We start from the raw sequence: 16601 nt of genomic DNA on the forward strand, positions 1-16601 counted from the left end.
ACGGAGAGATGACGCAGAACAAGCGCCTTTGCTGAGCCACGTCTCGTACTGTGTCCAGCTAGAACTTGATCGCACGTGGGCGTGGACGGAGGAGATTCGCAGTCCGACTCAGATCCAAGTCGGTACCTCATACTTACTGAGTACCAAGGCAGACAAATATTCGTGGTGCCATGTCGTGCTTCCCAAATCTTTGCAGCCCCGGACCTTCTAGACCTCTTACTATACACACACGCCCTTCACACTTCTGTGCTCCAAACCTCAAGGCAACACAATATACTTCGCCAGCCTCTCCGGAATCGCGCCCCTCAACCCCTTCTCATTCAACCACTTCTCACTAAACAGCCGATCCGCATACCGATACGCCCCATCACACAACACCGTGACCACCGTACTCCCCTCCCCCAACTTCTCCGCCACCTGCTTCGCCGCCGCCACATTCAACGCTGAACTTGCCCCCAAATACAATCCTTCCTCGTCCAAACACCGATATACCTGAAATATCGACTCCTCGTCGGGGACGTGTACTGAGCCGTCGAGTTCGGATACTTCTTGGGCCAAGTTGTCGGTCACGCGGCCTTGACCGATGCCCTCGGTGATGGAGCTGCCGGTGCGTTCTTTGAGAGTGCCGCCGGACTGGATGTAGGAGTGCAGGACGGAGCCGGGCGGGTCGGCGAGGAAGGATTTGACGCGGTTTTGGGAGAGGTCTTTTAGGGAGCGGGTGACGCCGGCGAGCGTGCCTGAGAAATGGACTTGTCAGCCATGTGCTCGGATTGGAAGTTTCAGGGCAGATCAAGGACGAAAAATAATAGAGTCACCGCTTCGTCCGGGCGAGCAGGATCCCGCACGGTGGATCACTAGATGACCACGTCCATCAACAAGATGGTCACTCTCTTACCACAGGGAGGAAGGGATCAGTAACTCACCACCAGTACCAGTCGCACAAGTAAAAGCATCAATCTTTCCTCCCGTCTGCGCCCAAATCTCCGGCCCCGTCGTCTCAACATGCGCCCTCCGATTCGCCGTGTTGTCAAACTGGTTCGTCCACACCGCACCCTTCTCCGGATCCTCCTTCGCCACCCGCTCCGCATGCCGCTTCGCCTGCCAGTTGTAATTCTCGCTATTCTCCCACGCCACCGCTGGCACTGGGTAGACTTCCGCGCCCAGCAACCGCAACAAATCTATCTTGCCCTGGGATTGTGTGTTGGGCATGTATATCACCAGTTTATACCCCCGGGACCGACAGACGTGTGCGAGGCCGATGCCCGTGTTGCCGGCAGTGCCTTCGACGACTGTGCCGCCTGGCTTGAGGAGGCCGCGGTCTTCGGCGTCCTTGACGACGTAGAGGGCAGCGCGGTCTTTGACACTGCCGCCGGGGTTCTGGAATTCGGCTTTGCCGAGGATGGTACATTTGGTTTGCGCGGACAGGGCGGAGAGGCGGATGAGGGGGGTGTTGCCAATTGCTACGGGCCGGAGTCAGCGAGTGTGCTTGTTTGGGAAGCGTGGACTTGTCATGGGATCATGTACCGCCAGTCAAGGCATCAGCTATGCCCTGTGATTTGGAGACTTGGGCATGGTATGAAGTTATGTCCGCAGGCGAGGTGTTGTGTGAGGAGGAGGAGGAGGTTGCATGGCGCGAGCAGCGGTGCTGGTGGTGAGTCGTCGTATTGAGCTGCGGATGGGGTTGACGGCCATGGCGCGGCGAACGGAAACGTAGCAGCTGTGCAGGGAGCTCGAGAGACGAGTGTGCTACGGATGGCAGTGGTTCACAACTACGAGAAACTTTCATGGGAAGTTTTGTGGTTGGAGAACAATTGCATCATATCCAATGCCCACGTTCAAATTGCCCTTCGGCTATTTTTCTAAGAGCCGTAGCCGTAGGTTTCGGAAGCGCTTGATCTTGGTCATCGCCCGGATCTACTGCCTGTCTATAGCGGTCTTCTACTCGTAAACATACCCTACTGTATGGTGGAATGCTTTCGGGTCATGCTGGAATAATGTCTTGCCGGGTTCTTAGCCACCCTCCGAATAGCCACAATAAGTGTGGGTGAGCAGGTGCAAAGAGGGAATTGTCTGGGCTCATGAAGACGCGACAGAGTGCGAGTAAGAGTACCGACCAGGCTCAAGTATCCTGATGTTGTGATATCGAACCAAAGTCTACTGCATTGACTCACTGTCGTGATGTGCGGGTCTCATCCACAGTAGCGACCACAGATCAGAGCACTCACGCACCCAATCCCCAAGCCTCCCTTTCCCCTGAACCCATTCCCTCAACTTCCCACCCACCACCACTCCTACCAACCAATACCTCCCCTTTTCGTCTGCTCAACCACTGCCCATCTCCCGCTCCACCCAGCAGGCCCTTCCCATGACCATCCCTCAGCTCGACGTCTCGATCCCAAACCACCTTGCCCCTCAAAAGCACCCGTCTCGGCCAATTTTCCACTTCATGGCCCTCGAACGGCGTATAATCGATCGCGTGATGCAGCATTGCATTCCTGATCACTGTTCTGCCCTTTGAGTCCCCCTGGGGATACCAAATTACAACATCAGCATCATACCCCGGCGCAAGCACCCCCTTCCGGTCCCCAAACCCATACAGCCGCGCTGCATTCGTGCTCGTGACCGCCACAAACTTCTCCAGACTGATCCGCCGTGCCGCTGGTACCTTGTCACTCGTTGCAGCGTGGAACAGTACGGGAAGCCGTGTCTCGATGCCAGGTAGCCCGTTGGGTGTAGCCGCGAAGGTAGGTTTCGAGCCATCGCCCTTCAGACGAGCGGCCTCAACGGCCTTTTGTTTGCCGGATACAATATCGTCGTACCGTGTCGGTGCATGGTCTGAGGAGATGACGGTGATAGTCCCGTTGTTCAAGCTGTCCCAAACGGCCTGCAAGTCATCCTCAGAGTGTCGCAGGGGTGGCGCGCAGATGTGTTTCGCACCAGCCCATTCGTCATGCTCCTCATGAACGTGGCTGGTCTCGGGATCCTGGTGGATGTTGGTCGTCGAGGCGAGTTGTTGCGAAGTGAGATAAAGGTAGTGCGGGCAGGTTTCGGCATGAATGGGCAACAAGGACTTCGACTGTGCTTTGCGCGCATGGGAGAGCGCCACGGGCGTGGACATGTGCACTAGGAGGATGGGCGTGGAAGTCAGTGTAGCGAGGGCGATGGCGCGGTGCGTCGCTTCGCTCTCAGCTATTGCAGGGCGAGCTAGGGCGTGGTAGTAAGGAGTGGTCTTGTTGTGGGCGAGGAGGCGTTGGGTGACGAGGTCGATCATGTCGGCATTCTCGGCGTGGATCATAGTCGTCATGCCCAAGGAGCGGGTGGTCATCATGATGTCCAGCATTTGCCCATCGTGGAGGCGCTTTCCGGGGTATGTCATGTAGAGCTTGACGCTGGTGATGCCGCCTTCGGAGGCGAGTTTAGGGAGTTCATTGTTGAGAATGTGAGGGGTGGGTTTGGTGAGTATGAGGTGGAAGCCGTAGTCGATGTATGACTGATTGCGTGCACGGGAGTGATATTCGTCGATTACAGGGAAGAGTGATTCGTCTTTGTGCTCTTGAGTCGCGAAGGCGAGGATCGTGGTGTTGCCGCCGGCGAGAGCCGAGCGGGAGCCGGAGAGCCATTTGTCGCCGGAGGAAGCGTTGTCTTGGTGGAGATGGACGTGGGAGTCGATGCCGCCAGGTGTGACATATGCTCCTTCAGCGTCGATGACTTGGGTTGATTGGGAGGGTTGGAGAGTGCTGGCTATAGCGCTGATCTTGCCGGATGTGATGCCGATGCTACAGAGATAGGGATAGACTTCTGATGCTGTTATTATTCGGGCGTTTGTGATAATGGTGTCGAATTCCATGACTATCGACCCTTCGTCCTCACCTACAACACTGCCATAGAAAGGACAAAGGACGGCGAAGGGCCCTAACTGGCAAGACTAATTTGTGCTCGTGGATATCTACTATCTATCTTGAGTACGCTGATATCCGTTGTGGACACGGCGGTCCGATGCGATGCATATCAGTAACTTTTCTCTATGCGATTCTCACATTTTTGACTTCGTCGACCTCTTTTGGACACTAGGGAGACCTCTGCAGCACTCCGTAAGTCTACCGTCGCTATCCATCGCATGTCAACGACTATCCGCTTCGAACAACATTGTGCACATGACACGCATCTCATTAACACTCCAGGGCGGCTCCTGACCTCCTCAGCGAGACAGCTGTCGCGATCAGAATGGTGGCTCCGCCCAGCAGTGTTGCTGTCAAGATACGGAATAGCGCTTGTTTGCTAGGCGGCCCCTGTAGCGTTGTTCGAATAACCTCGGAGGGGTCCTACTCCTTCCCGGTTGGAATCTTGAAGAACACGCCCGGGGAGTCCTTTGTGGCCTGCTTGTCGCATCTGTAGAATCCCTTGCGATCGAATTGTATGAAGTCGTCCACCTTCACGTCAGCAACGTTGCAATCCGCGACAGCAGTCTCGTCCTTTGTCAGTCTCAGCCTCCAGGAACTCCTCCCATCGATCCTCCTCCTCCTCGCTGAGCTTATCCTTGTTGAGCAGATGCTTGAACTCATGCAGCTCAACGTTGATCAGATCCTGATCCGTGGACAGCCAGGTAACTTTCTTCTTGGTAAGCTTGAAGTCGCCATCCAGATGAAGGTCCAGCTCCAATGACCTCACATGGCCTAGCGACTTGACACCATCTGTGATGTCGCCGTTGGTCGTTGACTCGTACTCGATCTTTCGAACATATGCATTGCCCCAATTCATCAGGGTGATCTCCTCATCCTGCTCGAAAGTCCGTGCATCCTCCTGCTCAAAGATAACATTCTTGCTGAACACTACCTTCTTGTTGCCCAGAGAATACTTAGCGTGCTTCGGCTTCTCCTCCGTTTTGGTCTCACCGACTCCCTTGATGACGGCCTTCACCTGCTTCGAGTCGATGGCAGTGTAGCGACCAGCCAGCGGATCGATCACCTTCTTATTGAATGTCCAAATAGTGTGCCAGTCCATGTTGACGACGTTCTTGCTCGGTCCCTGACTGACCATGAACTCGCGAAGACCTTGAATGGTCATTCCACGTCTTCGCATGCCTCGAACCGTTGGAAAACGTGGGTCATCCCAGCCTGTGACAGCGCCACCATCCACCAGCTTGGTCAACTTTCGTTTCGACATCAGGGTACGAATGAACTGAATCTTCGAGAACGTCCAGATGAACGGCGACCGCAATCCGAGAGCCTTGAGAATCCACTTGTACTGAGCATCCTGGTCGTTGTACTCAGTGGTCCGAAGAGCATGTGTGACGCCCTCGATTGAGTCAACGACTGGACAAGCAAACTGATATGTTGGATATGCCTTGTACTTGGTTCCCGTCCGGTGATGTGGGTTCTGAGATTTTGGACAACGGAAGATGACGGGATCGCGCAATGAGGCATTGTCGTTGGCGTATGAGATTTTGGCTCGTATACACCATCTGCGACCCTCGTCCGTGCCTTGCCTCATCTCGTCAAATCTCTTCAGGTTGTCCTCAACACTATCATCTCGGTGTACGCTTGGCTCGCGATCCATTCTCATCTTGCTCATGACATCTCCTGGTGTGTCATCCGCGAATGCTTTCCCTGCCTTGATGATCTCGACGCACTGTTTCTCGATCTCGTCAAAGTAGTCGCTAGTGTACGAGATCTGGTCAGGCTTGATGCCCAGCAGGCCGACGTCCTCAAGTATGGCATCTTGGTATTCCTCTTTCTCCTTCTCGGTGTTGGTGTCGTCGAAGCGGAGGATCATCTTCCCACCCGGATACTGCTCGTGTGCGAAATAGTCATTGAGCAACGCTGCTTTCGAATGGCCGATATGCAGGTATCCTGAGGCTCTGGCGGGAAGCGTGTGACTACGCCCTTGTCGCCGTCGGGCAGGGCGAGCTTTGCGACCTTTCCACCCTTGTTCTTTGGCGGCATTGTGATAGCCTAGTGGTGTTCGTTGAGTGCAATACTCGATGGTTGCAAGTCGGTCTCGAGGAATCTGGAGCAAGCCTGAGGAAGTTGGCTTTCGTGTGCTGGCAAAAGCTGTGACTCACGCAGGCTCGACACAGACCTTTCAACTTTGCTCGGATGTGTAGCAGTTGCAGTACGAGGGGCATGAACGAGCCAAATTTTGACTCCAAATTTCTAGAAGGCAGCGGTGGAGCCCCCCAATTTCTGGGCAGGATTTCTCGATATATCTTTTCTGATGTCTAACGCACAAGTGAGGCTCAACCCAAATCTACGGACTTGATCGGCGCAAGAACGGTAGCCAATGTCATTGTCTGGGGATATCTCTATGACGGCGTCATCGTCACGCTATAGTATCCGCTCTTTCTCAGCATCTCTTCGAACGTACGGAATTTCCTGGCGCTCGCCTTTTTCTCGAAAAGGACATCAAGTTCATGAGTATTGAGGCCTCTAATTTCCGGCAGCCTGAACCAACAATAGACCCAGCAGACAGCGTTCATGCCTGCGCAGAAGAAGCAGGCCTTTCCCCGCCAATTAAATGCCAATGGATTCAACATTCGCTGAATCAGGACGTTAGTGACAATGGAGTTGACGCTGTAAGCCACGCGCGCCAATACTACTGTCTTGACACGTAGTCGGTTAGATGGCAGCTCCGGTATGATAGCATAGGTAAGCGGACCAATTGTTGCATCGAAAACGAATATGAAAAGCAATATTAAGCTCACCACCGTCCATAATGTCGCCTGTGACTCCGGGAGGCAGCTGACAATGCCAGCAATGCTCAGCAGCACGAAGCAGCAAGCCAAGCCAATCAAGTATAGCAGTCGGCGGCGCTGAACGTATTTGAGGAGGAGCAAGGACACAAAGGCACCGAGAATGGCAAGACCCTGCATGCCTAGAGTTATGTCGAAGCTGTGTTCTTGGGAGAAGTTAAGTCGCCGGAATAAGTACGGAGCGTAGCCGATGATCGGAAGGCCACTCATATTCTGCGTCATGAACACCATACAGGCAATCTCAGTGCGGCGCAGATTCGAGCCACGGAAGCAAGCGGCGTACGGGACTTGTGCGACAAACCCGCCGACTCGGGCATTGGTAGACATTTGCTCGATCCGGGCAGACTCGCGGTTCAATTCAATGTCGACTCGATGGTGCTGATTGAGTTTCCGCGCCGCAAGGTCTTCGACATGCTCGGTGTGCTCCATCATTGCTACGATGTTGTCGATCTCGCTGTCAGGCACGCCATTGGCAAGTCGGTGAAGTGCTTTCCTGGCATCTTCTGGTCGCAGGCGCCGAACCAGTGACCATGGAGATTCTGGCGCATACCAGGTGATGACGAGCAGAAGCAGTATCCAGAACCATTGGAGGCCAAATGGAGTGCGAAAGCTCCAGGACGATTGAACGTTTCCCACACCCCGAACCACGCCTAGCGCACAAAGCTGACCCAGTAGCCAGCAGAGATTGATGTTGCTCGTCACATATCCTCGAAGGTTGAGAGGCATCACTTCCGCAGCGTACGTCGTTGTCAGAGTCGAGAAGACGCCCCACGGAAGCCCGCACAGAATCTGTCCAGCAAGCAAGGTCTGGATGTTGAATGCGAAGAAAGGCAGGAACAAAAACAGGCCCAATACTAACAAAGCGCCTCCCATCGTTTTGCGGTACCCGAATCGGTCAGTCAGAATGCCATTGGCGAAGAGGCCAAAAATAGAACTAACGACCGCTCCGTTGCTGATGGAAGCCTGCCATTTGGGACTGATCTGATACTGGCCTGCACCATCTGGCACACCATACGTCTTTTGAAATGTGTCGAATGCATACAGGCTCGTGACAAGTGCTGTATCATAGCCTTCCATGATGATGGCAAGCGAGATTCCGACAGCCCAGGCAATTGCTTTTGGGTACTTGCGCATCCCCTGGCGGAAGGTCATTTGATGTTCCGCCCGACTGGCAGTGAAGGCTGCAGGGCCTATGTGAGGGAGCGTCGAGGTCGATGACGATGCTCGAACCGCAGTGCTTTGCTTCGCGTCGGACGGACCGGGCTGCCTGAATGATGCGAGGCCATGTTGGTCTCGCACATCTTCGACATGGTGTGTGACGAAGACATTGAGCTCGAGAAGCTCTGATGGGTGAAAGTCGGCAGCCGTTGCCATCAAAAGTGGGCGTCAATTGTTTCGTGCTTTGTTCGTTGGCTCTCTGCTTCACAGCAGGTCGAGAATGCCTGCCAGCAGTCGTCGTGGAATTCCCATGACACTACGACGAGCGCACATGCTGCGGCTATTTTCTGCAGGATAACGTCAGAAAGGACGTTCAGTTCTACTCTCAATGGCTCAAACGTCGTTCGAGTACAGCAGGCACATCTGGAGAAGATTTTGCAGCGATTCCCAAGCTCAAAATAAGGAATTCTGTACGGTTAGTACATCAACGAGGTTTTCCGCCGACGTAACGGAAAACCGTGCGGAGTAAAAGTCTAACCCGGAGACACAGGTCAGGCGTGGCTTTGGTCTCGACAGAGTTCGGGCGCTCAAGCCGGGGAAGCCCAAACAGCATGGGACCCTTGCGCCACCGCAGTCGTGTACAGGCAGGCCATCACAACTCGATCATAAATGTACAAGACGATGAGTTTCATACCCTGATATGCAGCGCATGCTCAGCCGCTGCGCACCAGCGCATACTGACCGTCCCACAGGTCTGCTTGTATCTCGGTAGCCATGTGTAGACGACATTGGAGCGTTACGCAATCAAGAAATTGTTCATTCATTCGAAGTATGGGTGTTACAGGCATCGTAGCCTGTGGTGCATTAGTATAGAAAGCCGGATCTTGTTCCTAGGAGACAGGCAACTTCTGCGATATTCCAATCCCGGCTTGTGCTGGGAACAAAACCGGATCCGACCTTGATGAGAGCAAAGTGACAGCGATAGGACGAGCCATTGGTATCAGTAACGATACATGTGTCTGCAAGAGCTGGGTATCCGGCCAAATCTAGAGCGTCATTGGCATTGAGTGCTCGTCCGATACCAAATACTTGATTACGAGACCAGAGGTTGACCGCGAACGGACATTCGGCCCAGTAGACTGAAGACGTGGAATCGAGAGACTTACTGACGCATTTTCATTCGATTCCTAGATGGCATGACAAAGTGAACCGCCTCCGACGCCGGCCGGCTTAGATCCGACCACGCCTCTTCATGTGTTGATGACTCTTGCGACCTGTTGGAAGTTGCAGTGCAGTCGGTCAGCGATCGTGGACCAAACGTGGTGCGCCTTCTGTGAGTCGCAGAGGAAGAGGTTTGCTGTGGGCAATTTCTAAGCGCGGCGTACGCTTCGGGTTGTCATCGGCGGAACCATCCTCGAAGATCCCAGTGTTCGCTTTTCGATACAGTGTCTGCGCAGAAGTAAGAGCAGATTTCCATCACGTTTGAATCCGCAATTCAAGGGGACCCGACTTGACCAAAGCGACAATGCTTGCCAGGGCGCATGATCCGAGCATACCGCCAATTCGGACTGCGGGACGGAACGGAGCTCCATACTCTGCTTGCTATGCGACAATACACCGATGTAAGACTCCTCCAGACTTCAGGGACCAGAAGAAAGAGCTCAAAGCGGCGTACTGCCTCGAGTGACTCAATTGAGACACTGTTTACCGAGCTCGAGTCCTTCACAAAGCAGGCAGTACATCGGCGGCGTCGGCGCACGCTCGGGCTAAAGTCACATCGTCGGACACGCCACGGCAGTGGATAGCAACGGATCTGCTGCTAGATCGCACTAATGCGTGTCATATCTCGTCCATCGCTCGGCGGTCCTCTCTCAAGAATTGAGCTCTCTGGGTAATGCATTGTCCGGATCTATCACATCGGTAATGCCATCCGAGCATATCGCCAACTTCGCGTAAAAGAAGTCTTCGATGCCACGATTTGATGGTAGCATTCGCGCACGTGGGCCGGCCGGTCTGTTTGCTGCCAATCGCAGAAGATACTCTTCGCCTCGTTCAGGCAGTGCGCATCAGTGTTCCTTCGAATCCCAGATTGCAACGAGCTGAATTACAACTTCCCAGATCCGATGGCGACCACGCCCATGGACACTTACACGAGAGCCTGCTTCGTGCCGTCTCTTACGTTCAATGACTGCCTGCTGCGTTAGGGACGCTGCGACATGCCAGCAGCGTGCAGATAACTCACTCTGGTTGTTCGAAGTGTGTTCAATGTGCGCGCCTCAGTTGGCTGAGCAATATGGCCCATTCTGGGAAGAATGACCAATGACTGAGACAGCTCCCCGAAGGTGAGTGATCTTCTCTGATGCTTGGCCACTTCTGGCAGCGCAGCATCACCAGAGTGACCGAAATTCGCGAACGTCGTGCAAGAGTACAAGCTGCAGAACAGTATACCGAGACACGGGCGAAAGGCATGCGTAGGCCCACCAACTTCGCCAGGAGATCGTGATGGTGCAAGGCCTGCTAATTACCGTGACTCGCAGACGATACTGCCAAGCTGTCTTGACGGGAAGTGACAGTTCGGCAGACGCGCTTGAAGCGAACAGCAGACGCGTAAAGCTGGACCATGTAACTATCCGACTTTGGGGCAGAAAGCTGCAATGCAGGGTCATGGTACGTACCTTGTGGATACAGCGCGCTCACGTCCCCCGAGATTTCGGCGAAGGCACACCCACCAGACTTCATGGGCCGAGAGCGACCGCCAAATGAGATCTGGAAGATGAGCAATCACGGAGTGTTAGTCCGCAGACCTCGTCGTTTGCACTGCATCACCTTTGCTATCAGCGAAGCCATACCTATGACGATTCTCGACAAGATTGAATATGATGGGACAGCGAGCAGCATACAGTGTCGAGGCTTCGGCCACTCAATGTAGCCAAAGGCAACCATCGTGAGACCATGGACAGTAGCCATGAGTCGGGCGAGTCAGTCGAAGCTTCAACCCTGCTCGCCGACTAGAACCTCGAGATTTGAGGGGCACAGTGGTACACCACGTTGGTCACTCGATGATGTACTTCGTCGCGGTCGATGATGCTGGACTACTTAGCGTGATCATCATTGCGGCGCCGTTCATGTCCCGGGGTCTTAGCTGTGGTGACCGTTATTGGAGCCACCCTGATCAGTGATAGAAGACCGCGTAGGCGACCTGTCATCTTGTGACTTTAGCGTTCCACAGACCAGCAGCTCATGCACAGATGCGCCGATCCATCGCCGAAGGGCAAGAAGAACAGACTGCGATTGCTCAATTGGCCAACGACAGCGAAGCGAGCGCTTCCAGATGCGGTTGACGGTACCGGTAGGTCAGAGGCACAGACGCAGTCCTTTCTGACTCGGTTCCGAGCATATCTGCTTGATCAGAAGCATGGCTGTGTTGAGGAAGTTGATTTCCTCATCCCACCGGAAATCCGCTGAAGTGGAGTGTCTTTTTCACTTGGCCGACATTCGCCCTTTGTGGGTGTAAGTGGTCTGATAATTGTTTGTTGCAGAGTGACCTGAGGGGAACGCATCGAATGATGTTTCTGCAGCCAGCGCATTTTACGATCCCGTCGTTCACGCGGCTCGACAGCCCTTACTACCCAAATAAGCGCCTTTCTGGCATTGTGTAGAAATCTTAGGCGTCAAGGTCGGACGAGCTGGTCCGCCTATGACTACCTTTGGTGGCTTTTTGGACCAGGGTCTCGCTTCGCGGTTCTACCCGCTGTTCGTCCTCACACCGAAAGTACATGATAGAGATAACGAGGGTCTGTACACAGAATATACACTGTCAGCCTAGCGGACAAGCTGTATGACTTGATCGAGTGCTGTAGCACAGCGACACTCGCGACAGCTGGGTACGTTAGGGTACATCGCAGCGGGGCAAGGGCCACCTTGGCATCGTGGCTACCCGTTCCAGGCAGCGGGCACGTCTGTGACGTTGTATGTACGTCGTACCTTAGATTGTGCTGTCAAGATGGGTTTGTGGAGCGATTTGGAGATGGTAGAAATGGCCGAAGAATAAGCAAGAAAAAGTTTTGACGAGATGGAGCGACAAAAATCGAGGCTTTGTTTAGACGTTACAGGGGGTGACCTCGTTTAACGGCAGATAGCATCCGACTCGAATGCAGTGACTCTCCGGAGATGTACATGCTCTGTTAACGGTAACACAAGCCTCGCAATTGCTAGAATCTATAACAGCTCTCGGCTACGCTCCTTCCTCTTACTACCTACTAGTATACATGTGCACGACCTCCTCCTCTCAAGGATAACTCTCGGAACAAAGATACTTACTAGCCCTTCTCGACGACAGATCCGGATAAGATACCCTTTCGTACCCTATGAGCGTATATGGTCGACAACCCCGATTTGCAAGCATATTCGACATGACCACCCAGAGTCCCTATGGTGACGCCTTCCATATGCTTGCCAACAAATTCAAGCAAATCGACCAACAAAGTAATGCGAGGGCGAGCGTAACGTCGTCCAGGTCACAGAGTATGTTCCCGCTCAATGGGAACTTGGGAAGTCCTAGACTGATGTTGTACAGCTTCCAGCAGCGTTCCGCATACGGTTAGGCGGCAACCATCACACACTCCAACGAACAGCTACGGCTCACCTCAGTGTCCTTCGTGTCATCTCCTGCGTCGCTCGTCCACCGCCTCATCGACAACTTCGAGCACATGCACACATCAGTCCTGCCAAGAGATCGATAGGCTCCCCTCACCCACTCAACGAGGACGTCAATCCCTGTTAGTGATCGAATCCAGCGAGGAATCTTCAAGCAGCAGCCATACATCCCCTGCCGAGAGTCATAGCCGTTCAAGTGTTGACTCACCAGATCGAGCCTCATTTCAGCGATCTCAACAGTACGACGACCGTCGCAAACCTGTGGGTTTGACTAGAGCTCCATATGATGCTGTACGAGATACTCCACGGCGGTGAACGTTGCCTCAGAACGGTATTGTTCATGACTGATCGAACACACTCTCCATGTCCGCCTGGTTGGATGCTTCCGACAAGGTTAGCGCGGACCAGGAGACAAAACTTTTGCATCTCGTGGGATCTTGAAGTCTCGTAGGGACAGATACCTTGATGCTGCAACGATCCCACTCCGATTGACGACAGGGAGAAATCAGAGTTCGGCAAATAGGGATTTGCCCGCCGAAACTGGTAAAGCATTTTTCCATGAACGATGGTTCTTGCACCCGCTCATTATGCTGGACTGCCGTCGGCCCTCGCCGACGGGTGAGAGTCCCCTCTGCCGGTGAGGCACCGAGAACCGCGGCTCTGAATCAAATGCAGCCACAAGTCTGCACGAGCAGAAAAGTGTACCGGAAGCGGCACAATTAATGTTAAGCGCGCGAGAATTTTCGCGAGAGCAAACATCGTGCTAAATGGTCCACCGGCGAGCATGCCAACATGGAGTTCGGAGAAAGAGGAGTAAGTGCGAGCTGCATGGGGCAGTCTGGCACAAAACGACTGATTCGATCTTTTCGTTCGTCGCTTTAAGTTGCCATCGCAGATCTTGCGATAGCTCGGGGTGCGAGGTTCGGAGAATTGCCAAGAACGGTCCGAATCCGTCCAGCCGGAGAGGAGATCAGAACTCTCGCTGCTGACGCACACTGCACGTGCACTGTGTAGCGCTTTCCGCCCACAGATTGCAAGGTGCACGATGCTCTCCGCACCTTCTCTATGGAGACGCGCGTCTGCTCGCTGATGTGGTGTTCCTCTGGCGATCACGTGTATATAGACTGTTCACGTTAGATGTGGATGCAGTCAAGCAGACACGGCTATTCGTTGCTTTGATTCCCTACCAAATAACATTACTATTGTCATCTTCACTTCCTACGAAGTCTCCACGATAACAGATAGAGCACATGAGTCAAGCTTCTGTAAGTTCATGTGCTTCCCAAGTCATGAGAGGTTAGTGGCGCCTAGCAAAGTCTCGACTAAAACGCCATCCTTCCTATAGACCGCAGCAATTCCCGGCCAGCGCCCAACTTACTGAGAGGTACAAAGGACACTGGCGCCACGTCACCGGAATGATCACATGTTGCTCATGCTCATGTTGCCGCCAGCCGAAACGTTACGGAACGGTTGATGTAATCGGGTCCACATCAATACTTGGACTGCTATGAAGCTTCGTTGAGACGCTCGGATGTGAATTTCTGCTCGCCTGCTTGTGGACTAGGTAATGGCCGTGAGTCGCAGTTAAGCAGCAGACTTGTGAAAACAAGTAATTGAGCAATAGACAGTATGTTGTCGACTGTCAAGTCAGCATGGCTGGCGGATTTGCCTGTTGCGTTGTCGCTGACTTTGGTGATGCAAGTGACCAACGGCTGTAGACATCTGAGCTGCTGGAAAAGGGGAAGTTTCGTCATGTTTGCGCAGCGTGTGGCGCGGAGAGCTTCGTCCGTCATCTGATTATCGCATGCTTGCGGAGAGCCTGCTTCTTCGTTGTCATAACAAGAGAGCCCCGAATGCAGTACCGTGTGCGCAGTCAATTATGAGTGCCGAGAAAAGATGCGGATGGCCACGGGAACGGTACATGAAGAGGGCACCTGGCGATACCAAGTCCTCGTCGTGCTCCACAAGTTGCTGGCCCATGCTGACGGGACACAGTCTGTCCGATCATTATCCAGCCAAGAATCAATTCGACCTGCAGACATGTTGGGTCATTAGGCATATGATAAGGTCGATGTAGTTGTTGAATGTGACACATTCGACCTGAGCAACGACCCATAGTGGTAGATTCGAGTCGTCCGTTACGAGAGTTGCTCGCGTCAATGCGCAGTAGAAGTGATGTTCGTCAGATGTGCATTTCGATGCAGTGCGCTCTGAAACAACTAAGCCTTCGATAGGGTTGAAAGCAGCGACACGACAGGTGACGACACCAGCCAGAAGTTCTCGCACAACGCTTGCCTTCTGACCAGGCTACTAGTTGCCGGAATCCGATTCGTGCCTGGTACTGTCAAGTTTTCCAGCTCTCCTGGATACAACGATCATCGCGGTGGCAGAAGGGTGCTGCGCACATGATCAGTGGCTGCCAAAAGTACATACCTCTGCATCATCGGCAGACCGGGCCACTAAGCATCGGTCAAGGAGTCTCCCAGACGTTCTGGAGCTCGCCACGAGGCAAGGAGCCACGAGTCGCAAAGCCGCGAGACCTCGAATGCCACACAAAATTGCGTGCAGCTGTCAAAGTATGGGAACGAAATTCAACGTTCCACATGGGAATGACCCGCTTCGTAGGTTGCTCAATGCTGGCATTCCCTTACATTGCTTGCCAAGAGTTGGGCATCAGTCACCAGTACCTTGCTCAGATCCGGGGAACGATCGATCTGTTGGTTCCCCAGTGAATGGCAGTTTGGACGTGCGACGAGGCTCGGCGACGTTGTTGAGCTCAATGTTGCAGCTTGTGCATTGTACGGAAATCAAGTTATATCGCAGCAATGTCAATTGAGGGTAGCAATGCACAGTGTGAACCATCAGGCTACCTCACCGTTGAGCTCAGACCACGGCAACACCGAGCCGCACCAGTCAATAGCACTGAGGGTCTCTGGGCAACCACGTGGCACTATCGAAAAGTAAAAACACGACGAATCGATCGGATCGTGGTGGCTGCTGCTCGTCACCTGGCGTTGGGATTCGGGAAGGGTTTGCGAAGCCCCTTGCGTGTGGCTTGATGGACGGCAGTTCCGAGTGAGGCTTGAGGACAGGAAAGTGGACATGAGATTGCAATCTTTGGAAAACGTCAGGCTGATTCATCCTCCAAAATGGCGGAGGGTTGCGAGTAACAAAACAAGAGGTCGACTTAGGAGCTTTCGGAACACAATGCTGCCATGATGCCTATTTTCGCTTGCGAGTTTGACGAAGCGATGAGGAGGAGAGATATCGCTACCGACAGTGAGCAGAATAGTAGTTGCATGATGATTGATGAATGATGAGGAGAAATGACGAAGGTTTCAAGTCGGGTGCAGCCCCACTACCACGCAGCCTCAGTTCTTGTCTCGCGATCTCGACCTCAATCGACCGTCGCTCGCTACACCCGCGTTTCTCATTTTCCACCTGAGAGCTTTCCTTCTCGTCGCTCTTTTCGTCCTGGTCTCTTGCTGCGTTGGCGGGGGTGGAGCTCGGTATCTGCATGATATGCAGGCACTACGCTCGGTTTGAGCAAGCAAGTCGCAATCACAATACATTATTGGCCGGTGCTGCCGTCTAGTCAGGAACAACCCAGGCGGCCGCCTGCATGGGCTTTCTACATCAGGCCATAGCATGCCGGTCTTCGCCTTTACTAGCGATCAATCCATCCCACATAAGGACTGACTAACGTGTTGCAGGTCACGCACTGACCTCCTGACTCCTCCTGTGTGTTGAATTTCGTGCTGGAAGAGAATTGTTGTCTGTTCTTTTGCAAGGAGATGTGGACAACACACACCCGCAACTTTCATCAGATCAGCCGCATCGGCCACCACGAAGCCACACTAAACTATCGCTACTGACTTCAAACGTTTTCTCCTGGACAACTGCATAGGCACCATACTCGATCTGGTTCAAGGTCTTGCACCGCACTTGTTGACCGCCATCTGATCATGACATCTTTGTGGGCTAAGCTGTCAAAAGCGTCGGTACCTGCAGGTACAGCACGACATTCGTGGTTCGATTG

The 16601-nt window shown here is 53.5% G+C and overlaps 3 protein-coding genes across 3 annotated transcripts; all 3 read right to left on the minus strand.

The window, feature by feature from the left end:
• Positions 1-258: 258 nt before the first annotated feature.
• Positions 259-3847, minus strand: AB675_5603 (Cysteine synthase; the record flags this gene model as incomplete). Its single annotated transcript, XM_018145829.1, has 3 exons — positions 259-737; positions 924-1460; positions 2230-3847. The coding sequence occupies 3 exons, from the start codon at positions 3845-3847 to the stop codon at positions 259-261; spliced, it is 2634 nt and encodes an 877-aa protein (XP_018001747.1).
• Positions 3848-4437: 590 nt separating this feature from the next.
• Positions 4438-5942, minus strand: AB675_5604 (putative glutamate--tRNA ligase, cytoplasmic; the record flags this gene model as incomplete). Its single annotated transcript, XM_018145830.1, has 2 exons — positions 4438-5787; positions 5880-5942. The coding sequence occupies 2 exons, from the start codon at positions 5940-5942 to the stop codon at positions 4438-4440; spliced, it is 1413 nt and encodes a 470-aa protein (XP_018002056.1).
• A 359-nt stretch (positions 5943-6301) lies between these two features.
• On the minus strand, positions 6302-8122 carry AB675_5605 (General alpha-glucoside permease; the record flags this gene model as incomplete). Its single annotated transcript, XM_018145831.1, has 1 exon — positions 6302-8122. The coding sequence occupies one exon, from the start codon at positions 8120-8122 to the stop codon at positions 6302-6304; it is 1821 nt and encodes a 606-aa protein (XP_018001862.1).
• Between the last annotated feature and the right edge of the window lie 8479 nt (positions 8123-16601).

The sequence above is a fragment of the Cyphellophora attinorum genome (genome assembly GCF_001299255.1).
Source record: "Cyphellophora attinorum strain CBS 131958 chromosome Unknown Contig8, whole genome shotgun sequence".
NCBI lineage: Eukaryota > Fungi > Ascomycota > Eurotiomycetes > Chaetothyriales > Cyphellophoraceae > Cyphellophora > Cyphellophora attinorum.